Source organism: Triturus cristatus, chromosome 2_2, assembly GCF_964204655.1.
Source record: "Triturus cristatus chromosome 2_2, aTriCri1.1, whole genome shotgun sequence".
NCBI lineage: Eukaryota > Metazoa > Chordata > Amphibia > Caudata > Salamandridae > Triturus > Triturus cristatus.
In genome coordinates, this window is record NC_140582.1 from 491,764,361 (window position 1) to 491,790,444 (window position 26,084).

Here is a 26,084-nt window from a genome sequence, read left to right on the forward strand (position 1 = left end):
ATACCACCCACGCTAGGGGAGAGGGTATCTGGGTAGGATGAACCCCCCCACCCCCCGAACACCGTTCCAGGTAGATACAGGGGTAGCAGGCAAAGAGTGGCAATATGTGATAATGTTTGGGAAATGCAATGGAAAAAGCCTGGTTTTCAGGGATACATGTGCTTAACATTTACACAAAGTGAGGTTGGGTGATTTTAATTGTGTACTAGATAGCATGGTAGGCAGAATGCCATATTCCCCCGTTAAAAAGCTAAAATGAGGGATCATGGATGTAGGCGATGGGTGTCCTAGACTTACTTGATGTATGTAGAAAAAAAAACCCAAAGGAGGGAGTACTCCCACCATGAGCTGACACACAACATTTTGTGGTGACCGACAAAAAGAATGCACAGTTGGTTTCAGACATGTCATATTTGGGTAGGGTGTTGTTTGATCACTCCCCACTGACATTTAGCTACTCTTGTCAGGCAATCTGATAAAGTATACCTCTCTGGAGGTTGCCTGCTACAGCTTCACGAAACACAATATTCTGCCAGTCACTAAGGGAACATAGAGTACAATTTTTCAAACTCATTGACGGTACGGTAGCAGTGGAGGCTTAAAATGGTATCCATTGAAGGTAGTGATTCAGTGGGGGATTACAGTGGCCATTGTGGCTTGAGCTAAACAATTGTATACAGACACATAAACACCAGGGAATAATAGCTGGCTTATTGGCAAGCACATCACCCCTGGCAGCTACCTTAAATAGACATTTTAGGAAAACATACTGAAAAAGAGACTTTTTTTTTTTTTAGCACCCAGTATAGATTAGGCTTACAAAGGGAAGGAGTCGGGTTGGGCAGGAAGCTGGCCCGATTGTTAAAACGTGAAACGGCCACAGTTAGTATTACAGCAGTTACAAATGAGGCAGGTTACATAGTGAATACACAAGATAAATAAATAGGGTTTTCTTTGAGCATTAACAAACTCTATATACAAGCCATAGGAATTGATTAGGTTTAGATGTGTATCCCATACTGTCAGAACAAAGGCGGCTATAAAGGAGTTAAACACTTCCAGTGACCCAGAACTAGACAGTGTTCTTTCCGAGTGGTACCAGGCTTAGACGTGGATGCTGGCCAGCAGTGTGTTACCAGGTTAACACTGGGATGCTGGCATGGTGATTATTACAGATGTACCAGGAAACAATGGAATGGGGCAAGCTGCTGAAGTCACTACATTAAGCAACTATTATTCTACTTCTAAAATCTGGAAAATATCCCAAGGATAGTTAGTCTTCTAGGCCTCTGTCCCTACTCAACACTGACAATAAAATATTAGGCAAAATTCTAGCCATGAAATTGTCTAAAGCAAAGTTCTAACCATTTCTTTAATAAGTGCGTCTAATGGGTAATGACAATGATCCCAACCTGCTAACCAAAGTTTTCAGTCACAAGAGTGACCTCTTCAGGTGAGATTCCATTAGTAGCTATTGCATGCAACATTATGCACAGTGACCACTCCTTGCAAAGCTTGTAAAGGCCACATGGGGATGAGCACCAAAACACCCACCTACCTCTTACCACTAGAAAGACGGTTTGAGGAACAGGCTAAAAGAGTAGCCTGCTTACCGAGCACTTTTTACCCATGGCACTGGCGCTAGCCTGGCTTCAGAGGATCTGAAGCCCCGATTTGTGCTGTATGGCTTGATCAAAGTATGAAGATAATGTGGGCCTTTACTATTCAGAATTCTATGACAGAAACAGAGGGCTTTGAATGCAACTTTTTTTATTTATTTTTTATTGGGAGCCAGTGCAGTTTTAAAAGCGCTGGTCCCAAGGAGCCGGGCTGTTTTGTTTTGTACTCTTTGAAGCATCTTCAGTCTCCCCTGGGTGATACCCAGGTAGAGAACATTGCAGTAGTCTAATCTAGATATCAGTGGCCATATCATACATACAGTGCATTTTCCGTTAATTGCGCCGGGCGCACCATTTAAAAGGTACGCATCGTGCAATTAAGGGAAATGCGCCCTATTATGACGAATGCACTGCCTCCAGGGCAGCGCATTCATAAAAAAATATGAGCAGTTGCTTTGAAGCCGCTCTGTGTTTTTACAAGGCAGGCGGCGGCCTGTCTGTACTTTGAAAGTGGACTAGAGATCCCCTTGCAGGCGGGTGCAGTGAGTCACTGTACCTGCCTGCAAGGGGATGTCTGGAGTGTCCATGGCACCCCCTTTCCCCCTCCAGAGGGCTGCCATCACAGGGCGCACTGACATTGCGCCACCTTTTAGGTGGCACACTGTCAGTGCGCCTCCTGAGAGCTTCTTTGCCTCCGTGCCCGTGTCTGTAATACGGGGCGGGTGCAGAGGCAAAGGTATTCTCTCATTTGCATGGGACACGCCCCCAAGCAAATAAGGGAACACCCTCTGAAGATAGCGCTGGCACTTTATATGCGTCAGCACTATTGGTGTTACAGAAGGGGCCTCACCTGCGTCTGTGGACACTTCTGTAATACCGGAGTACCCCATGCTGTGCAAATTAGGTGCAAATGCCCGTTGCACCCACCGGGGTACTTGTATAATACAACTCCAGTGCTTGGATTACAGTTTTTCTGGCCGCTTCTGGTAGGAGAGCAAAGATCTTGCATAGCATTTTCAGTATACCAAAACACTTCCCTGCTAGCTTGGATATCTGGTTGTCAAACTTGAGATTGCTGTCAAACCATGTTGCCAGATTCTTTATTTTTGCTTTAGGGGTTGGCACTGAGACCTCCGGCTACAATGTTGAGGTCCAGATGGATGGCTGTTTCCCCACAATACCTCAGTTTTCTCTGCATGCAGTCTTAGGTTGCTCTGGTTATCCACTCTGCTAGGCTCGCCAGACAGGAGCGAAATTCAGCCGTTGGGATCTCACTGTCCTGAGACAGGGTAATAATAAGTTGGGTGTCGTAGTGTATGACACAATTTTTACGCCATGTATCTCAACCCATCAGCATAGGGCCGCATACAAGTTAAAACGTAGAGCACTGTGGGCCCCCCCTGCTTGAGCGTAACCACCTCTGAGAAACATGTCAGTTGAACAACCTGATGGGTGGGGTTCTGAAGAAAGCTGGCCAGCCATTTTAGGGCAAGGCCTGTGACCCCGTATGAAACAGCCGTTTAACTAAAAGGTCGTGGGACACGGTGCAAAGCTCCAGCATGATCAGTGCTGTGGTTTTGCCTTCAACCGCTATGAGTCTCAGAGATTCAGACACGAGAAAAAGTGCGGATTCCGTGCTAAACGGGAGCGGAACCCTCACTGGGTGTCATGTAGCAGGTCCTTGGTCGTAATATAGTTCATCAACTGCTGATTTTCATGTTTTTCTGCCACCTTTGAAAAGAACTGAAGCAGAGAGATAGGCCTAATGTTTTCTGGTTTGACTGCATCCAGATTGGGTTTTTTCAACAGGGGCAACTTGTTTGCGTGCTTCCATTTCCAAGGAAGTTGGCCTAAGTTGAACGACTGATTAGTTAAATCACATAAACTGGGTAGGATGCCCTACAGTCCTCGCTCCAGCACCGCTGGAGGAGCTGGATCGAGTGGGTAGCCCGATTTTACCTTAAGGGCCAGCACACACAGTTTTGGTATTGTCAAGCTGTTAATCCTGGTCAGGCCGCTTGTAGAGTTGTAATCTCCTTCTATCTCTGCCCTTTATGCATAGTATCCCCTTATCCTCCTGTATCCCTTTTCTTGTGTCCTCACTTTCTCTAGGTTAAGGTCTCTCTTTACATTACTTAGTTGCTTTGTGCCAATGTTTATGATTTATGCACACACGTGTATATATAGTTGCGGTGGGAATTGTAGAGCTGCGACTTGAAGATAATTTCAACCATTTGTCAAGCATTCTTGAATAGTTTCTGACTGCAGTGCTAAAACTGTGGTAGATTGTCCCACTTTTCACAACTTTTTTGCTAAACCGATTTTCTCTTTAGTTACCTTTTCCCTAGTCGTGCTTGGCCTTCTCAGGGCAAGGATAGGCATGCTATTCTAATGTTTGAGTATCAAAGAAGATCCATGATGGACAAGTTACCTACTTTGAGTCCTAGTTCACTATCATGGGTACTTCCTTGGAATTCATAGGCAGAACCCTAATCGTTGGCGGATATTAGTAATTTAAATCACTGCTATCCCCATACTATCAAAATGAACCATCTTATTTAACACTGAACCGCATTCTAACCCTTAATCAGCCAGTATCAACATTTTCCTATAGTTCTGCCCACCTGCACGATGTCCTGTTCCGTTTTTCCGTTTTTAAAGAGAACTTGAGATTATTTACTCAGCCTAATGTGTTATTTGTGACAACATTAAATTCTAACTAGATTTGTATTTAATATAAAAAAGGAAATACCCAAAAAACTATTTTTCTCAGTTAAAATGAATTGTAGAAATTAAAAAAATTCAAATTCAGGCGTGTTTCAAGACATCACAGATGGGAGAATGCTTTATAATACTTACAAATACATTTTAGATGATGGGAAACTAGGATTCGAATCAAGTAACTTTTTCTTCATTCTGATGGATACATCTGCCAGTGGATTCCTCACCTTGTGAATATCCCCTGCGCCAGCATTCCACTGAACTTTTTTCCCCAGCTCTCTACGCCGATGTGGACGTTATTATGCATCGGCTCCGTTCGCGACTCCGTATGACGTCACCGGAGCCATAAGAGAGCCACGTCGGCATGATGACGTCAGTTCCCTTTTTTCTGCGCCGTCGACGGGCAACGGTTTTCCAGCACTCTCCTGCTACTTTGTAGTCCTGTAGTGGGTTACAGTTGGTAAATTCACCATGTCTTCGACTAGGAAGTCAGGTTTCAAACCTTGTAGGGAATGTGGGGGTCACATGTCGATGACCGACCCCCATGAAGATTGTTTGTGGTGCCTTTCTTCTGACTGTTCCAGCTGCAGAAGGATGAACCCCAAGGCCTTGAAGGAAAGAGAGGTGAAGCTCTTCATGGCCAAGGCAAAGAAGGAGAAGAGAGGTAGGAAGAAGGAGAGATCGAGGCCGGAGTCGTCGACTTCGCATTCTTCGAAGTCGAAGAAACACCACAAGAAAAGGAAGCATAGCTCTCGGCGCCGGTCTTCGAAGAGCAAGGCTTCGAGATCGACTTTGCCTCGATGTCGAAGTAAGGATGTGTCTCCTTCTCCATCTCCTAGGAAGTCTCCAGAGAGATCTCCTTCTGGCCTTCTCCAGAGCCGACTGATCCCGTGGCGCCTGTCGAGGACTTTTCGGCTCCAGTTCCAGATACTCCTCAGCCGGATTCGGGATCAATCCCTTATCCACAGTTCCCGACTCCAGGTGTGGATTCGACGCATTTTCTAAATGCTATGTATGGGATTTTTCAACGGCCAGCCTTCCCATCCGGCGCACCTTCTGGTCCCGTGGGTCCTATGGCATACACCTTGGGAGTGCCTCAGCATTATGCTCAGGCCCCATTTATGCCCTTTTTGCCGATGGCTCCTTCGTGGCAGTTTCCGGCGCCGTCTGGGGATCCATCTCGACTTCGATTGGATCGGCCTTCTTCGGAGCCCTCCTCGACGCCGTTGCCGACTCCCCTGGCTCCGCGTCCGGCACCGCCGACTCCGACACTGCCGACTCCACATTCGGTTCCACCGACTCCGCGTACGGTGACGCCGGCGCCGGTTCCTCGGATCCGCTCAAGGAGAGAGGCTCACAGAGTCTTGGAAGAGGAGCGTTATAGGGAGGAGGTGGAGGAAGGTGAGGTGGATACATCTTCCGATGACTTTTAAGGGATTCAAGAGGCTAGTGGTCTCGATACAACTCCGGAGTGGGAGCATTCTTCTACTAGATCCTCTCCACCGCAGGAACTGGCTCCTTATTATTTAGTAATAAAGAAGGCCGCAGAGTTGCTGTACTTGCAGTTGCCCTCTGCTGAGTATAAACCAAACCTTCTGACTGAGGTGCTACATTCGCCGGCTTTGACTAGTGAACCCTTGTTGCCTTTTAATGAGGCTATCTTGGAGCCAGTTATGGATGTCTGGCGTAAGCCATTCTCTTCGCCGGCAGTCTCCAGGCAGGTGCAAGGAGATATAGGGTGGCTCCTGGGGATCCAAGTTTTCTATCTTCTCACCCTTCTCCAGAAAGCCTGGTGGTGCAGGCTTCCTGCTCGAAGCATGCTTCAGGAGCCTTTCCTCAGACTCCTGTGGACAGGGAGTCTAAAAAGGCTGATCAGGCAGCTAAAAAGACCTTTTCTTCAGGGAGCATGGCGCTTAAATCCACTAATGCCACCTGCTTACTAGGGCGCTACGTTCATGCTCTGATGGACTCTATGAAGTCATTAGCCCCTAAGTTGCCAGAAGGGGATAAGGCGTCTTTTATGGAAGTGATCACTGACACTCAGGCTGCTGCAAGGCAGGTAATTCAGTCGGGGCTTGATACGGCTGATTCTGTGGCAAGAATAATGGGATCGTCGATGGCCACTAGGAGGCAAGCGTGGCTTCGTTCTTCTGGCTTTTCTACGGATGTTCAGGCCACCTTGGTAGATTTGCCTTTTGACGGACAAACTTTTTGGCGAGAAGGCTGATTCCGCCTTGCAAAGATTTAAAGAGAGCAGGGTGACGGCAAAAATCTTTAGGTTTGCAGACTCCTGCTAAAGGATTTGGGCTTAGGAAGTTCAGAGGCTTTGGCAGATCTTCATTTCGTTCCTTCCGGCAGCCTCAGCAGCAGCAGCAACAGCAGCAGCAGAATCCCCTCTATAGGTCGTATAGAGGAAGACAAAGAGGACGGAGAGGTTCTGGCCGCAACCCATCTTCATCTTCTGCCTCCTCTGCTCCCAATGAAGCTTCAGGGAAGTAGCCCTAGATCCCCCATCCTGGATCATGTGAGACCTGTGGGGTGTCGGGTGTCCCACTTTCTGCGAGGTTGGAAATCTGTTACAACCGACCTTTGGGTTTTAAACCTCGTGGAGACTGGGTACGCCCTTTTCTTTCGGGAGTTTCCTCCCCCTTACCCTCCTTGCCAGGGTTACTGCTCGGAAGAACATCTGCATTTTTTTGCAGAAGGAGGTTCTAGCTTTGCTTCAAAAGGGTGCGATAGAGGTGGTTCCAGAGCAGGAAAGGGGTCAGGGATGCTACTCCCGGTATTTCCTGATTCCCAAGAAGGACGGCAGATTGTGTCCGATCCTGGACCTCAGAGTCTTGAACTTTTACCTGGAACAGGAGAAATTCAAGATGCTGACCCTTGCGCAGGTTCTTCAAGCGTTGCAGCAAGGAGACTGGATGGTGTCGCTAGACTTGCAGGACGTGTACTTCCATGTCCCAATCCTGAAGTCGCACAGGAAGTATCTCCGTTTTACGGTTGGGTCGCAACATTACCAGTTTGCGGTCCTCCCGTTTGGTCTTACTACCGCACCTCGAGTCTTCACGAAGGTGATTGCAGTGGTGGCTGCTCATCTCAGGAGGTCGTGGATTCTGGTTTTCCCCTACCTGGACAACTGGCTTCTGAAGGCAGAGTCCCCAGAGATGGTGCAACATTATCTGCAGGTAACATCTCAGCTGTTATTCGACTTGGGTTTTTTGATCAATGTGCCCAAATCTCACCTGGTGCCCTCTCAACGCAACCTGTCCATAGGGGCGGTACTGGACACTACTGTGTGTCGGGCATTTCCTCCTCCTCAAAGAATTCTCGACATTCAGGAGTTGATCCCTTTATTCCACAATGGAGCGGTTGTTCCAGTTCTGAAGGTCCTTCGTCTGCTCGGTCTGTTCGCTTCCTGCATTCTGTTGGTCAACCATGCACGCTGGCACATGAGGGCGCTCCAGTGGTGCCTCCGCAGGCAGTGGTATCAGCACAACGGGGATCTCAGGGAGTCGATCAGGATCTCCAGAGAAGCTGCAGCGGATCTATCTTGGTGGAGCGTGGAGGGCAATCTGTCTCAAGGGAAGCCCTTCCGTCTGCCTCCGTCGGTGGCCACAGTGATAACGGATGCCTCCTCCCTAGGGTGGAGTGCTCATCTGGGGGATCTTGAGATCAAGGGTCTTTGGTCTCCAGAGGAAAGGTTGCTTCACATCAACCTTCTGGAATTGCGGGCGATTCGTTTGGCACTCAAGGCCTTCCTCCCTTCCCTTCGCGGTCAGTCTGTTCAAGTCCTGACGGACAACACTACAGCGATGTGGTATGTCAACAAGCAGGGAGGAGTGGGGTCGCATTGTCTCTGCAGAGAGGCTCTGCGTCTATGGTCCTGGGCTCAGGACCATCAGATTTGTCTAATGGCAAATCATCTGGCTGGGGTGCTGAACGTACGTGCGGACGGTCTCAGTCTGCAGTTCTCCGCCGACCACGAGTGGAGGCTCCATCCAGAGGTGGTTCGTCATGTCTTTCGGACGTGGGGGACTCCTCGGGTGGACCTTTTCGCCACCCGCGAGAACGCGCACTGCCCGTCATTTTGCAGTCTCCAGTATCCGATGCAGGGAGCGTTGGGGGACGCGTTTCAGTTCAGTTGGGGCTCACGACTCCTTTACGCGTTTCCTCCCATACCCTTGATTCCTCTGGTTCTGAGGAAGATTCGCCAAGACCGGGCCCAAGTTATATTGGTCGCCCCGGATTGGCCAAGAAGGGTGTGGTATACAGATCTTCACCACCTCTCCTCGTGCCCTCCGCTCCGTCTCCCTCTGAGGGCAGACCTCCTCTCGCAGTGGGAGGGGCAGGTTCTACACCCCCACCTCCAGAGCTTACACCTTCATGCCTGGAGATTGAACGGGGCAACTTGAGTTCTTTCTCTCTCCCGCCTGATGTGGTGGATGTTATTTTATCGGCCAGGCGACACTCCACCAAGTCCGTTTACTCATATAGGTGGTCTAAGTTTGTTAAGTGGTGTGGAGAGAGATCCATTGACCCTTTAAAAGCCCACCTTTCTGATGTGCTTCAGTTTGCTCTTTCCTTGGCTCAGCAGGGCTGTGCTGTGGCCAAGGTCAAGGGCTATCTATCGGCCTTATCGGCTTTTCTATGTCTTCCTGATCAACCGTCATTATTTAAATCTCCTATTGTACTAAGGTTTATCAAAGGCCTTACAAACAGGTTTCCACCTACTCCTTTTGTAATGCCACAGTGGGCTTGTCTTAACTTTTCTGATGGGGTCTCCGTTTGAGCCTCTTCATAGTTGTCCTTTGAGGCTGTTGTCCTTTAAGACGGTCTTTCTTGTAGCCATAACCTCGGCAAGGAGGGTGAGTGAGCTTCAAGCTCTTAGTTCTAAACCCCCTTTTTTAACATTACATGCTGAAAGGATGGTTCTCAGGACCAGGGCTGCTTTCTTGCCTGAAGTAGTTACTCCGTTTCATTTGGGGGCAGTCTATTACTCTCCCTGTTTTTTATCCACCTCCTCATCCCTCCAAAGAGGAGGAAAGACTTCATCGCCTGGACCCAAAGAGAGCTGTGAGCTTTTACTTGAATAGAACGAAAGACTTTCGTCTGGACAATCAGCTCTTCGTGGGTTATGTTGGTCATTCTAAAGGAAGAGCTGTGCACAAGCACACTTTATCGAGATGGATCATCCTTGCCATCAAGATCTGCTATGCCCTGGTTGGTAAGTTTCCTCCTGAGGGTATTAGGGCTCATTCAACTAGAGCTAAATAGTCTACATCTGCTTTGGCCAGGGGTGTTCCTGTGGCAGACATTTGTAAAGCTGCGACTTGGGTCTCCCTCCATACGTTCGCAAAGCATTATTGCTTAGACTCTGAGATGAGGAGGGAGGGCCATTTGGCGCGCTCTGTTTTGCAGGATTTTTTGGTATAGGAAGGTGGACACCCTCCTCCGGGAGTGGGACTGCGTGGGAATCTATTCACAAGGTGAGGAATCCACTGGCAGATGTATCCATCAGAAGAACAAGTTACTTACCTTTGGTAACGCTTTTTCTGGTGGATACAGTATCTGCCTGTGGATTCCTCACTGACCCACCCGCCTCCTCGTTGTCCAGCTTTGTATACCTAAAAAGATGTCTTGCTTGAGATGTTGTTATGCTTTATGGTATGTACTATGTATATTTGGCTGTATATTGTATACTATGTATACTTGAATCTGTCGTTGGTCCACCTGTGCGCCTCGGAGGCACGGAAAAAATGGGTGGAACTGACGTCATCACGCAGACGTGGCTCTCTTATGGCTCCGGTGACGTCATACGGAGTGGCGAGCGGAGCCGATGCATTACGACGTCCACGTCGGCGTAGAGAGCTGGGGAAAAAAGTTCCGTGGAATGCTGGCGCAGGGGATATTCACAAGGTGAGGAATCCCCAGGCAGATACTGTATCCACCAGAAAAAGCGTTACCGAAGGTAAGTAACTTGTTCTTCTTGACCATTAACTATGTACCTTCTTACTCTACTGAATGCATGTTATACTTAAGTTTCTGTTAACATCATTCAGATCCATCAAGTTATTAATCCTAGAATGGTCTTTTGCATTGGCGCTCCATGAAAGGTATAATAATGATAAACTAAACCGGACCCCATTGCATTAACCATTTAGAGGTATTACAAATTGTGGCGTTGGAGTGTTGGGGTAGAATATTTTGTTGCCACCCTGTTTGTTCTCTTCTAAACATGTTGAAAGAATAACTATTTCCATCATGATTTTATTTCTAGTCGTTGAGTGAATTTCTCCAAACAGATACTTTCCCTGTCACTCTTAATAGTTGACAATTTTCATTGACAAGATAATGTCTACGGAGGTGACTGTTTCCCTTTGGAAGTCCCCATTAAGCACTGTTTCCCGTTTCTTTAATGCAAGAAAGTGCTGTTTTGTAATTTCTTTGAAAAAGGAATGTCTTTTGATCCTCAACCATTTTTGTCATTCTTAGGTGGTCCCACATGTAGTTCATCTAGTCCAGTCTTTGAAGTGCGATGGGCTGCCTTCCAGCATGACCTTCTTATTGCAGTTTACAGAGTTGATGCACTGTATGATATATCATTATTCTGGATTCCCTGACCTCTATGAACCAATACTGGAAGTTATTAAGGTAAGGTGACCTAATTAACTTGCAGTTTTTCTGTCTGCAACACGGTTTATTAATGCATCCTACTTAAATTACAGAGGCTTAATATCATTGGGATCAAATGTCTGTGTAATCTTTATAAATGTCGTGTGCCTGAAATGTTGATATTATTACTTTACCTGTTTTTTGCTAAGTGGAAGATTGTTATGATGGAGTTATCAAGGAAATTCCACTAAAGTCTTCTATTCTAGTCATAACCTATTTAGTGAGCTCTGATTCTGGAAGAAGTGACTATAGTTAAAACAAATTTAACGTATTTCATATGTCTAAGTCTCTGCATGTAGTCATTCTATGGCCCCAACAACTGTTGAACTATCCTGACAATTTGAAAGTTGAGTCTAGGTGTTGGTCTGTTAGATTAATGTGTTCGAGGCATGTGGGCTGCTGAATTCATATCTGTGCATAGATCGCCGCCTAGTGTTGGGTCCGGATGTTTGCACGTTGTTGTCCTGGAAGAGTCTTCGAAGTATCACGAGATAGGTGACTCCTCCCCTGGACCACAGTGCGCATGGGCATCCTCTCCATCCTTAGATTGTTTTTTTCCGCCATTGGGTTCGGATGTGCTTATCTTAGCTCAAGTTAGGAAAATTCAGTTAAGGCCAAAAGGCCTTTTGTTTTCGTCGGTACTGTTCCCGTTCGGTATCGACTAATTTCTTTACTACTTTAGAACCTTCTTCCAGCCTTTCGGATCCGTTTGGTCCGAACATCGAACTTACATCGACGATGGAATCGAGGACTCCATTCAAATGGTGTCCTTTATGCCACGCAAAATACCCACACATCGACGTCCACCCGGTATGCAACAAATGTCTCTCACCGCATCACGATGAGTCGAAATGTATGGCCTGTGCTCGATTCCTATCGAAGAAGACTCTCCGAAATCGACGGGCGCGAGATTAGAAGCGCAGCAATCGGCGCCTGCCCCGGCCAACATCTTCAGCACCGAAGACGAGGACGCCGAGAACGTGGAAGAAGTAAACTCCAGCCCCGCTTCCGAACACGATTCCCAATCGGAAGACGACGATGAGGTGCTTTTTCAAAGGGAAGAAGTCATCGACGAGGTAGGAGACTACGATGAGGCCTTTGGGGCTGAAGAAGATAGCTCTAGCGAGGAGCCAGGCCCACCCGTCGATACGGAGGCCGTCAAAGTGCGTCATTATAAGGCTCAGGTCGAGGGATCGCCTCCGGGCCTTACCCAAGATCAGTCTCAAAGTTCTTCGGCCCCGCCTTCGAGGCCCGGCCTCAAACATACCGCACGAGCCATTATTAACGGAAACGACTGGATTCACTTCAGCGAAACCGAAACCAATCGTCGCACCAGTTCCACCGAAACCAAAAGTGAAACTGGCTGTAATCGGCTCGAAGGCCTCGAAGCCCTCCACTCCTTCGACGCCAGCAAATGCCGTCGGTCCCGAGCGCAGTAAAAGGGATTATGGCGCCGAACTCACTGCAGCGGATATCGGTACCGACCCGAAGAAAAAGGCCCTCGGTCCCCCCCAAAGCGCCTCGGCCTCTGGCACCAAAGCCGTCGGCCCCGACCCCCAAAGTCAAAATGGCCGCCCCATCTCCGTCGACGTCAAAGACAGCGGCACACGCCAAGTCGTCGACTCCAACGACCGTCGATACCTCTCTTCGGATCGATGACCCCATGGCTCCAAAGCAGTCGACGCCTACAACCACGGTGCCGACCGGTTCCAAAGAGCCTTCCGCGTTCTCCGTGCAACAAGTCGCGGCGTCGTTGCAACGCATCAGGGAGCGGGCAGCCCTCCGATCCACGTCGGGCCCCGACACGCACAAGGCTCCGAAAGCGCCCTCGGCTTCCGACCAACGTCACTTTTGGCTTGCCACCGTTCACGGCGCCGAAGATGTTCGAGATCCGAACACGTGTCCGCCAGACACAGTCCCCGTCTACTGGACACACAGATTCTGAGCCTTCACAGCCACAATTCATCGACGCCAACACTGGTAAACTGATGCTCCGCAAGCGGAAAATCACGCCAGAGAGGGGATTGGACTCATACAGAATACCTCTCAAGCACAAATTGCCAGCGGGGTCGGAACCAGTTCTTCATGAACGCTTACAACCCTCCTATCAGGATCCCCAGTCCTTTTCTCCTACGTCTTCAGAGACAGACGCAGTGGAGGACTATATGGTAGATGATACCACCTACCCTGGGGATGTCGATCCTGATGAGCATCTGCAAGACCCAGATCAGGCATGGGATGACCCTACAGACCAGGGTACCGCGCCAGATACCCATGACACGCAGCTTTACAGCACCAAGACATCTCCCACAGAGGACACTGCTGCCTTCAATGCCCTCATAGAACGGGCTGCTGCCAATCATGGAGTAGAACTCCATTCTGACACTGTCGAAGAAGACTTCTTAGTGGACACTTTCGCCTCTTCCGAAAGAACTGTCAAGACTCTGCCCATGTTGAAAGGAGTTCTCAAACCTGCAAAGGACATTTTTAAGGAAACGACCAGGGCACGGGTGCTAAACCCCAGGATTGAAAAAAAATACAAGCCTGCACCCGGAGACCCTATGTACTTTAGGGGTCAGTTACCTCTGGACTCCATGGTAGTTGCTAACGCTGGCAAACGAGCCCATTCGCAGACAACAGGTGATGCTCCTCCCCCAGACAAGGAGTCCAAAGTGCTGGAGACATCGGGTAAAAGGATTGCAGTGCAAGCAGCAAACATCTGGCGCATTGCCAACACACAGGCACTCCTGGCCCGTTATGATCGTTCCTACTACGACACGCTAGAATCACTACTCCAACATTTGCCAGAGGAATACAAAGAGGCAGCGGAGCTCCTCATCAGAGAGGGACAACTCCTTACCAATGCATCCATCAAGTGCGCCCTGGATGCTGCCGACACAGCGACAAGGGCAATCAACACCAGCGTCATGTTGAGACGACACGCATGGTTGAGAATCTCAGGCTTCAAGCCGGAGATTCAAAACAACATCTTAAATCAGCCAGTCAACCCCGACTACTTATTCGGCCCTGAAGTTGACACTACCCTCGAGAAAATTAAAAAGGACACTGACACTGCGAAATCAATGGGGGCTCTGCAGACGCAGCAGTTTCGTAGTGGCTCCTTTCGTCGCCCCGGGAATAGAGGAGCAGCTAGAGGCCAGGGGTCACAGCAGCAACACACTAAAGGGGGCACACAGAGTACCTACGATAAAACCAACAGAGGTGGATATCGTGGCTCCAGCACCAAGGGCAGAGGACGTGGTTACGGCAACACCAGGTCCTCACCCAAAAACAAACAGTGACGCCCTCTCCCTTCCCCCGACCACATAACACCTGTCGGGGGGAGACTCCAGCGGTTCCTGTCCACGTGGAAAACCATCACCACAGACAGGTGGGTCAGGGACATTATCCAGCACGGTTACTGTCTCGAATTAACCTCCACTCCACCCAACATACCGCCAAAGCACCGTCCTATGTCCGTAGAGCACTTAGCATTATTGCAGCAGGAAGTGCTAAGTATGCTGCAAAAAGGTGCAATAGAGGTCGTGCCCGTCAACCGGCAGGGGTGTACTCTCTGTACTTCTTAATCCCAAAAAAGGACGGGTCACTCAGACCTATACTAGACCTGAGACCCCTCAACCACTACATTCTCTCAGAGCATTTCCATATGCTCACCCTACAGCAGGTTCTCCCGCTGCTCAGTCAGGGAGACGTCCTAGCAACACTGGACCTAAAAGATACGTATTTCCACATACCCATACACCCTTCACACAGGAAATATCTCAGGTTCATTATTCAGGGGCATCACTACCAGTTCAAAGTTCTCCCCTTCGGAGTAACAGCACCCAGGGTCTTTACCAAGTGCCTAGCAACAGTGGCGGCACATCTGCGAAGACAACACATTCACCTCTTCCCTTACCTGGACGACTGGCTTGTTCAGGCAAAGTCAGCCCAGCAATGCGCCAGCCACATGTCCCTCCCCATTCACCTTCTCCACAGTCTGGGATTCTCACTAAATTACCCAAAATCACATCTCCAACCCGCACACGTACAACAGTACCTGGGCGCCACCATAAACACTTTGGCAGCCACAGCTCAGCCAAATTTAGTGAGGATCGACAGCATGCAACTGCTGATCTCAAAGTTCAAACCTCAACACTCCCTTCCTGCGCGAGTGTTCATGCAGTTGATAGGCATGATGGCCTCCTGCATTTTCATAGTCCCGCACGCGAGACTACATATGCGCCCGCTTCAGGAGTGCTTAGCACGTCAATGGAATCAGGCTCACGGACAATTAAAAGACCTAGTGTTGGTGAGCGGTCGGGCATACAACTCTCTGCATTGGTGGAATCCACAAAACTTTGCAAGGGCCGACCGTTCCAAGAGCCTGTTCCACAAATAATACTGACGGCGGACGCCTCTCTCCAGGGTTGGGGAGCTCATGTACTCACTTACACAGTGCAGGGACTATGGACAACGCAACAAAAGAAGATGCACATCAACCTTCTGGAACTGATGGCAATCTTCCTAGCCATGAAGGCATTCAAAGTACACGTGTGCAACAAAGTCGTGTTGATCCGGACGGACAACATGACTGCCATGTACTACATACAGAAGCAGGGAGGAACACACTCTCCACAGTTGTCTCATCTGGCTCCGAGCATGTGGAAGTGGGCCATTCAGAGGAACATATTCCTCATGGCGGAACACCTCCCCGGCAAAGACAACCAGATGGCGGATCTGCTCAGCAGACACAGCCACCAGATGCACGAGTGGGAGCTACATCCGTCAGTTCTCCAACCGTACTTCCAACAGTGGGGTCATCCAGAGATAGACCTATTCGCCACAAACGAAAACGCAAAATGCCAAAGCTTTGCCGCCAGGTTCCCACATCCACAGTCACAAGGCAATGCGATATGGATGAACTGGTCCGGCAGATTTGCGTACGCTTTTCCCCCAGCGCCATTAATACCGCTAGTGGCACGCAAACTGCGACAACACTCACTGACACTCATCCTAGTTGCTCCCACATGGGCGCGCCAACCATGGTACACCACATTTCTAGAACTTTCCGTGGTGCCGCATCAAAGGCTGCGGATCAAACCCGCGCTTTTGACGCAGAACCATGGCGAGATTCAGCACCCAGATCCGCAGCAGCTGAACCTGGCAATCTGGCTCCTGAAGTCTTAGAGTTTGGCTACCTAAACCTGCCACCTGACTGTATGGATATCATCAAGGAGGCCAGGAGACCCACTACCAGAGCTTGCTATGCGGCTAAATGGAAGAGGTTTGTCATTTATTGTAACAACAATGACATTAACCCGCTGGACGCATCCATTCAAAACTTATCTGTTACCTCTTACACCTATACCGATGCAATCTGGCATACACCTCCATACGTGTCCATTTAACCGCAATAGCAGCCTATCTCCAAAACAGGCAGCACCTCTCTTTATTCAGAGTGCCTGCCATCAAAGCCTTCTTGAAGGGACTCAAACGAGTAATTCCCCCAAGACACCCACCAGCACCGGTGTGGAACCTCAATTTGGTCCTCACCAGACTGATGGGCCCACCCTTCGAACCTCTCCATTCATGTGAGATTCAATTCCTCACCTGGAAAGTAGCTTTCCTAGTGGCAATCACTTCGTTAAGGAGAGTTAGTGAACTCCAGGCACTAACCATTCAAGAGCCATTCATACAGGTTCACGCAAACAGGGTTGTACTACGTACCAACCCCAAATTCATGCCCACGGTGATCTCGCAGTTCCACATGAATCAAACTATTGAACTGCCTGTTTTCTTTCAAAATCCACAGAATGTCGCAGAGAGAATGCTCCATACACTAGATGTAAAGAGAGCCCTCATGTACTATATAGACAGAACTAAGGTCTTTAGGAAGACAAAACCACTTTTCATTGCCTTTTCTCCACAACACAAGGGCAACGCCATTTCCAAAGCAGGTATAGCCAGATGGATCGTTAAATGTATTCAAATTTGCTATCAGAAAGCTAAACGCACATTAACGATTCCCCCACGAGCCCACTCAACACGAAAGTTAGGGGCATCCATGGCTTTTCTGGGAAACATTCCTTTACAGGAAATATGTAGAGCAGCCACATGGTCCACTGTACATACATTTACCAAACACTACTGTGTAGATGTACACTCAAAACAGCAGGCAGCTGTAGGACAGGCTGTTCTCAAAACTCTTTTTCAGACTGCTGCAGCTGGCACGGGTAGCCGCCGCTAATAAGAGGTACTGCTATGTATTCTATGCACAGATATGAATTCAGCAGCCCACATGCCTCGAACTGAATATGCTACTTACCAGTATGCATCTGTTCTTGGCATGTAGGGCTGCTGACATTCATATCGCCCACCCTCCTCCCCGGCGCCTGTAGGAGCTGCAGCTCTCAGAATTACTGTATAGCCTGGTCATCACTTACTGTATCTACTCCATCACTGCCACAATGGCGAAAAACAATCTAAGGATGGAGAGGATGCCCATGCGCACTGTGGTCCAGGGGAGGAGTCACCTATCTCGTGATACTTCGAAGACTCTTCCAGGACAACAACGTGCAAACATCCGGACCCAACACTAGGCGGCGATCTATGCACAGATATGAATGTCAGCAGCCCTACATGCCAAGAACAGATGCATACTGGTAAGTAGCATATTCAATATTGTATGGATTTTGACACCATCTATCTTTGAAATATCTGTTGATGATAGTTTACTGTTATTTTTCATGAAAATGTTTCCAGATTTCATATGTCAGTCAACATTTCTGTTTGGGTTTTGGCCTCTAGTATTGTTTTGGCATTAAGGGCTACCTCACTGCATTGAACTAACTAGGGCCTTGGTGTTGTCAAGAGATTACTTCTGCAGCATTGTTTACACTGGATTCCCAAAGTAAAATCAAGAGGAAAACAAACAGTCTTCAAAGTAATTAGATCAACTCATTATCAACTCTAAGACTGTAACTGGCTTTCAGTGGCACAGTCTTCAGATCTCCTGAGGGCGTTCCACATAAGTACCTTCAGGTTCCATGCTATACTCCCGCTTTTAGCCTGAGGCTCAGCGAGACCAAACTGATTGCACATGCTAGATATAACATCAAGTTTAGCAAATTAAGCTCTGTTAGGCACCTAACTGTGGAACTCTGTTTTGGATTATACAAGTCTTCCAAATCTGTCAATTTTCAAGAAAGAACTGAAAGTATGTCGCTGCATTGAAGCCTTTACATCCTACAATGGAACCACTGGAACTTTCTCCCTTACAAAGGGAAGTTTGACCTTGCTATGGGTAACAGCTGAGCATAGATAATGACAATTCGGAGTCACCATAGTCACCGATCTTTAACTACTTGTTTTTCCTTTTGAAGAGTATGTACTGAGCTAGCTTCCAGTAATTAGATAAGTCACTGCTGATGATCTGTCCTTGGAAGCCTATCCACACTTTTTGACACTTACAATTTTTGATTATTTTGTAGAACAGCTCCCATTCATTAGCTTGGGTCTTTATGCCAGTCCAGTTTGACCCTTTCCTGTTGAGAGGGAGGAATATTTTCACTATCGAAGTCTGTTTTTTGGCGTTCACTCTGCAGTTGCATGATGAAAGCTGAACAAGCTCCATCTGTTGTGCCATACACCAGCACCATTTCCCTTCCAGACTTAGTGTTCACCTCTTAGCTCAGTCTTTCTGCTCCAGATTCCTGCAAGGGAGCATTGCCAGTGATGTGCCTCATAAAAGTAGATAGGAACAGCCCATCTAGAGGAGAAGATTAGTACGGTCATGTTGAGTTTAGTTTTATCTGGGCAACATAAAGTATCAAAATGATATTTAGTGAAAACAGACCAAAAGCAACTAATTTAATATTGCTTCTTTAAGCAAATTTGGAACTAGTGTCCATTGTCCTGCTGTTGCATTTATGTGAATAATATCTCTGTAACCTCTTTCCACTTTTCATTATTTCTACCTGTGTGGCAATAACTACTGTGCATTCCTGGGTGAGCCTAAGCCAGTAAAAGGGGAAGTCATAAAGGCCATGCATCACCCACCCAACTTTTCCGCCAGTAATAGACATTTTCCTCCCAGGGGGATTCACCTAGGAAGGTTTGTGTACCTGTGTATGTGTTCTCCCCACACCCCACACCCAACACCTAGGAAGCAGAGCTCGTGCCTCGCAAAGTATGGCAGCTGTTTGGCGTCTTATTTCCCTGTAGCCACCTGAAAACCCAGTTCAGAAGCACTTTACGTTTATCAATTCAGACATTTTTTGCCAAACTTTTAAGTTATTGTATCATATTGGGCATACATAACAGCGCCCTTACACAGCAAGTGTTCCCTAGCGTTCATCACCAGAGTTTTTCACATAGAAAAACCACACCAATCACTGTTCCCTTCTAGGTCAGAAATAAGTTAAATATGATTTCCTTTAGATTTTTTTGTGTGCTTTTATTTATATTTTAATATTTGAGTGTTTTTTATTTCTGATTTGTTTTGTGTTTTAGGCAGTAATCTCAATATTGAGTTGGTGTTTCCGTCTGACGATGTAGTGATGATCAGGATTGTTGGGCTGTCCAATAATGTCGGTTTAGAAACCCCTCCAAGAGCAAAGAATGCCCACTCTTACATTTCCATTGAGAAGCGGATTCTCTAATTTGTAGGAAAAATCTAGTGAGGGCCCTGCTTTCTATATTCTGCAGAAAATAGATTCTAGTTCAAATAATTAGGGTGGTGAGTGAGCAATCAAATGCATGTTTTAGACTCAGTCCTTGCATTATGTTAAGCTGTTGCATAAAACCATGAGCATTGACACTGGAGCTATAATGGAAAAAACATAAATTTGTAGGACAAACTTGAATGTGAAAAATTCTATTATGAATTCGTTTAGTCTTTCTTCAGCAAGGTTTTCTCAAAGGTATAGCCCCCAAGAGATACACTTTTCGACAAAGTTCACAAGATGCTTGTTTTAAGACTGTTCAGCCAACACGTAATTTCCCCTTAATGGCACTTTCAAGTTTATCAACGATTAGGGTAACAGCCTTTCAAAATGTTGTGGCAAGTGTTCTGTATGTAAGTTGTGGTCTTGATTTCCACTGTAGGACATAGCAAAACAGATACTGCCTGGCATTAAAAGAAGAGCTGAAATGAAATACAAAACATTAATTGGATGTCTTCACCCACCACCTCCCTCTTAAAAACTTCAGAGCACAGTGAAGAAAACAGCAAGTTGCAGGCTGAGGAAAACACTTCAATTTTTGCTTTCCATCCCCGAAATAGTTTAAAATTATGGGTGTCATAAACTGATAGATTTCCTCTACTGGCAACCACCTATTGTAGGTTGCACAAATGTAAGTGATTGTGACTAACTAGTTTAGAGAAAGATACCTGTCCCTCCTATTGTGAGTCAGTCAAGGGCATGGACACTGGTAGACATCTCTTGCTGTAGAATATTTACAGCTGTTGAATTTTGCATATTTGAAAGTAGCCAAGTGGCATTCCTGGTATAAGACTATTGGGTGTGCCCCTTTGTGTTTTTGTTGTTGTTTTTTTAGCATTGATTTAATCAGAGTTGTATAGCCTGAACCAGACCACAAGGGACAGTGAAGCTCTTTCCTTAAGCGTCACCGGAACAGTCGCGATAGTATAGACAAAAAAAGGAATATGCCAAAAAACGACCATTAAAGCTCTTTACATATGCATCAGAATAAATAGCAACTTTTACTTCGTCTTCTGTTGACACATCAATGATTAGAGAAAAGTTAGCTCTCTGGTCAAGTGTCTTTTTAGTGGAAAAGTATCCATTACTAAAAAAGGTGATGATGGAAAGGAACGATTTTTAGTTCTTTTGAAGGACTCATCAGAGGGATTAGTCCTGAAGAGAGGCGGTATTTGATTGGATCTTCAATCGCTGGTTGCTAGACAAGTTGCGGTTTTGATGGCTGCCTTAACTGTGGTTGGTAATATTCTGGCAATAGCAGTAAGAATTGAGTTGCTATTGTCTAGTTTAGAGAGGATTTTAAAGTAGTCAGATGGGGTAAGCAGCTTGATGTCATTGAGGGGTCTGGTTTGGTACTGTCCATTTTTAGGGCTTGCCCGCGATTTGGCAAAGGCGGGTGCATGTCCCGCCTTTGCAACACCCATTCCCGCCCGTGTCAAGCACCCGCAGCAGCGCGCTCCCTCCATCCCGCTCCTCTGTGGTGCGTGAGCACCACTGGTTCCCCCACTGCTCGTTGCTTTTTGGCATCCACCAAACGCTTCATGTTCAACATCCGATGACTTTGTCGGTACATCGAGCAGCCACTGTGTCTGGTTTCTGCTAGCTCATGCTTGCTACATCTGTTTAGTTTGCAAGCGCCGAGATAGCTCAGTTGGTGAATGTAATGATATTGGTTTAATGGTTGAGTCGTCAACTCTGGAACCTCCCCCTTCTATCGCCTCTGCTGGACAGGACCCGGGTGCCTCTCCCTCCGGTCGCCTCCTCCGCCTCCACCCATTCCCCTCCTCAAATTCAAAGGCGCTTCAGTGCCGGACCATCGTCTAAAGTTATATTCCGGGCTCGGGGAATTATGCGGCAGAAGAGGCCCAAATTATGCATCAAAGGCGCTTCAGTGCCAGACCATCTTCTAAAGTTATATTCCGGGCTCGGGGAATTATGCGGCAGAAGAGGCCCAAATTATGCATCAGGATCGAATAAATTATGTGGCAGATTGTTGTATTTGTGCAAGTGGTTTATGGCTCGGTTCGTGCACAGCTCTGAAATCTGAGACAGACCTGTGGCTCGGTTCTCCCTGTTAATTTTGGAATGCCCACCTATATTCTGCACAAATATTGTTTCAAAAAGAGGCAGGCCATCTGGGAGTGCTCTGGCTGGGTGGACAGGGGGACCCTGAAAACACACCGGTGAAAGCACAGAACACGTACGAGTTGTGTGTTGCCGTCTTCTCACTTTGGTAGCACGTAAACGTACCATGTCGCCCACCGCACACGGGTATGTGTCACTGCGCCGGGGAGGGGGTGGGCGGTGGAGAGAGACCACCCAAGGCGCTAACCTGCTGTGATGAGCAGATGGCCCCTCCGAGTTACTTCTCTCCCCTCCTCGCCCCCACCTCCATTACCTCCTCCTTTCTGCCACCCCCATCGTTACTTCTCACTCACCTCCCTCTCACCCTAGTCCACCACCCTTGCTTATCCCTCCAGCGCCTGGTCACCCTTCCCTCCACCTCTCCTAATCCTAATAACTCCACCACCTCGTGATGTGCCCCTCTCCTCAGCTCTGTCTCACCACTGTCCACCCCTGCCCTATCCTGCCCCCCCCCCCCTTGTCATCTCCCCTCGTCATCACTTTATCGTCCACCTCCTGCGCCTCCTTCCCCCCGGCACACACTCCTATCTTTACCTCTGCCCTCTATTACAACCCAGCAGACTGCCCCCCCTACTCGTTTACCTATTTGTCTCCCCTCAGGTTCTCACCACTGCCTACGGCCGCCTCATACCTGTTCACCCCGTCCCCCCATCATGACCTCTCTCTTCACTGCCCAGAGCTTTCCCTTCGTAACTCTGCCCCACAGCTCCCTAACTCCTGTAGATTTTTATCTCCCGCTCACTCCCTCAGCAACCCCCCACTCTCTCTCCACTGCCCCATGCTCTCTCCAATCTAATCTGCCCCACAGCTCTCTTACTCCTGTAACTTCTTCTCCCCGCTCTCTCAGCACTCCCCCCCCATCTCTACCACCCCTTACCTCTCTCCCCCAGTCGCTGTTAGGTGGCGGGGGCCCCGGGCTTCGGCCATAGGACATGGACGAGGAGATGTTGACGGTGAACATCTTGGGGTGGGTCAGGGGTCCGGTGCTCTCGCCTCCCCCTTCTATCGCCTCTGCTGGAGAGGAGCTGGGCGCCTCTCCCTCCGGTCGCCTCCTCCACACCCTCCCCCTCCACAAATTGTAATTCAAAGGCGCTTCAGTGCCGGACCATCTTCTAAAGATCTATTCCGGGCTCGGAGAATTATGCGGCAGAAGAGGCCCATATTATGCATCAGGATCGAATAAATTATGCGGCAACAAAAGGCAAATAATGCGGCACATTTTGGGATAGTATTACTTCATTATTTTATCATTTTTAAACTTGTTAAACTGTTTGGGCATTAGTTGCAACTCATTAGTACCAGTTTAGCACCCAAACACAGCAAAAAAAGAAACAGAAAGTCAACCTTTGCAAAGGACAACACTTGTTGCTGCTTATTTAGAAACTTTTGAACAGTTTGAGCTAAAAACAAACATTTTTTTGCTAAAATCTTCAGATTATTCAGTAGATGATGGATTATGTGGAAAATGCGGCAAATTAATAATTATTCAAAAATCGGCGTGGTCGCATAATGTTGTAATTCCAATGGCCCTGGTTACATTACATGCCAGTAGCGCGACACCACCACTATTGTTTTATGGAATATACTAGGGTGACCAGAAATTCAGGGCAGGACTCTAAACATGCATTGAAAATGCAATAGGTCTTGCCTTTGATTAAGTTAAAGCCATTTGCTTTGCTAATGGTATTGTATAACATAGCAAATGGCTTTAACTTAATGAAAGGCGAGACCTATTGCATTTTTAATGCTTGCTTTCTAAGCATTAACATGGGCATGTAGATTTAGGGTTTTGGCTTGGGTAAACCTAACTATTTTTCATTTTCTATGATGGTTTGTTTGTAGGCATGCAGGATTGAAATCTCTAACCAGGTTGTATTGGAGTGGTGAAGTGCAGCTGAGAGAGTAGAAGAAACTATTTTCAAGGGGATCCGTTTGAGGTGTCAATATGACATCCAGTATTTAAGATCTCCAAATGCTTTTTACCAGGTTTGCTGTATCCTAGGTACTGCTTCGTGACATCTGCTTAAAGATGAAAAGAGATATTAAATGTTTTCAGGAGGGAACAGAGGGCTTCTAAATATAAATTGAATAGTGTCAGGTAGAGGATGGCTGGAGCCTTGAGGTACTCGCTGGGAGCGAGTTGTAGATGTGACTGAAACCAATCCAGAACTGTGCCATTGATTCCCATCTATTCTTCAATAATTTTAATTGGGGATGAGAGATGGGCTGTGTCAAATGATAAGGAAAACATCCAGGAGTATGAGAAGGTAGGAGTATCCTCTGCCCATGATGTATAAAGCAGTATCAACTATTTGTAGCATCGCTGTCTCCATGCTGAAACCGGATATAAATGCTGGTTATCAGGGAGGTGTATTCTATTGCAGGACAACTTTATGGTACTTTTGCTCAGAAAGGGAGGTTGGAAGTAATGCAGAGGTTTGAGGTCAGTGGAGTCGGCATCTGGTTTTCTAAGAAGAGGGGTGACTTGCCCATTAATGAGGCAGTCAGGCCCCATACCTTGGCTAAGAGAGGAGTTGATTATGTGAGTTATGGAAGGAAGGAGGGATATTTACTATAGTGTCTTGGATTGGGTCAGCGAAATGAGAGGATGGTCTGATAGCATTACATGTTTCTCACATCAGATTCCGTTATCCGTTCAGAGGAGATCCACTCAGCTGCAGATTTGCATCATAGTGTCTTTTGTGCAAACATAGTTTCAGCTGTCAGAGAATAAATTTAAGATGTTTTTTTATTTTGTCTTTGGAAAAATTGGAGACACTGTCACAGCTTTCTTTTGTCAGACTAGCTGAGAAAGAGGTTGGTGGACTTTTGAAAAAGTTCAGAAAAATTCCTGGAACTGTTTGTAGCCATGCTGATTTCTTTTCTGAAAAATGCAATTAATGGTGCAGGTTTATTCACAACTTTTGACGCAGCTTAGTTGTAATTCTGTACCAACCATATTGTGTCTGATTCATCCCAAGTCCTGTTAGTTCTGAGATCATCTTGTTTCTTTGTAGATACTGGTCGGCAATGTTGAAATCCCTGATTCAGACCATATGGGTTTTTTTGTTTGACAGCAGATAAACATTTGTTGCACAGCAAGAAGAAATGGACAAGGAAGTGGTCGGACCTGCCTACCAGTATTTGGAAGTGGCTCTCGATTAGGTCTTTACTGCTTATGAGGATGTCGAGGACAGAGATTTTCCTATGTGTAGATCAGAATTGTATGTGGTGGTTATGGAGCAGATAGAAGGATAGTTGAGAAGTGAACGTTGAAGTCACCCAGAAAGATATCTTTGGAGTTGTTGTTCGATCTTTCACCATTATTTTTAGAGTTCAATCTGAATTCAAAGGTGGACAAAGTATATTTTAATAGCATGATGGCAGACTATAATTATTTCTGTTTAGAAAGATCAGGGAATTCTGGTTGTCAGTGGTAAATGGTGTCGCAAAGCAGAGGGACTTGAATGTCAATTGTGCACAGTTCTGACTTCATGAGGCATGTAAGCGTGACATGGGAGGCCGAAGTTAATTTCACATCTGATTTAAGAGGGAAAACTTATTTTGTAGAAGGTCTAAAAGCGAGATCTTGGCATGTCTGGATAGGATGTGAATGTGTTTGCTCTTGAGGCGGTATGGGGGATTGTGTGATGCAACTGATACAATCAATGGGGGAGAGGGAGTAAATGAAAGACTGATCAAGAAAAGGGAGTTCTGCTCCAGCAAGTGTTTGACTCACTGCTCTGAGTTTGAAGTCAGAGTAGGGTGGATAATATTCATATGCCTTTCAGAGTTGTGGGAGAAAAGATGATTGGCAGAAGTCATGGAGATGTTTTGGGGTTAGTGAGAGACGGAAAGAAGATTGACGTAGGCAAGGATGAGTTCAGTGAAGGTTGGGATTGGTTTGAAAGAGCCATCCAAGAGTAGATGAGTGCCTTGAATTGGTTATCTGAATTCAGCATCTGTTGATTGAATCACTTTGGCCATTCATGAAGATTGAGCTTGACAAGTTTATATTGAAAGGAAGTGAATGGTAATCATGAGTTACTTTGTTAGTTCCATGTGGCATTCTTTCTGACTCCTCTTTTTTCAGTTCTTTGGTGAGGATTTCTTCCCAGAGTTTTGGGTGATGGGAGAAGATCAGGAGAACCTGTTTTTAAGCATCCCTTATGGGTATTGGTCCGAGTGTCTCAAGAGTTTT

The 26,084-nt window shown here is 47.0% G+C and overlaps 1 protein-coding gene across 1 annotated transcript in view; it reads left to right on the forward strand.

Moving 5' to 3' along the window:
• The window catches only part of USP38 (ubiquitin specific peptidase 38), a 216,248-nt gene that overhangs the window by 51,243 nt on the left and 138,921 nt on the right, over positions 1-26,084 (forward strand). Inside the window, exon 6 of the mRNA XM_085641602.1 lies at positions 10,833-10,991. Coding sequence (XP_085497728.1) covers positions 10,833-10,991 — 159 coding nt within the window. The remainder of the gene's footprint in view (positions 1-10,832; positions 10,992-26,084) is intronic.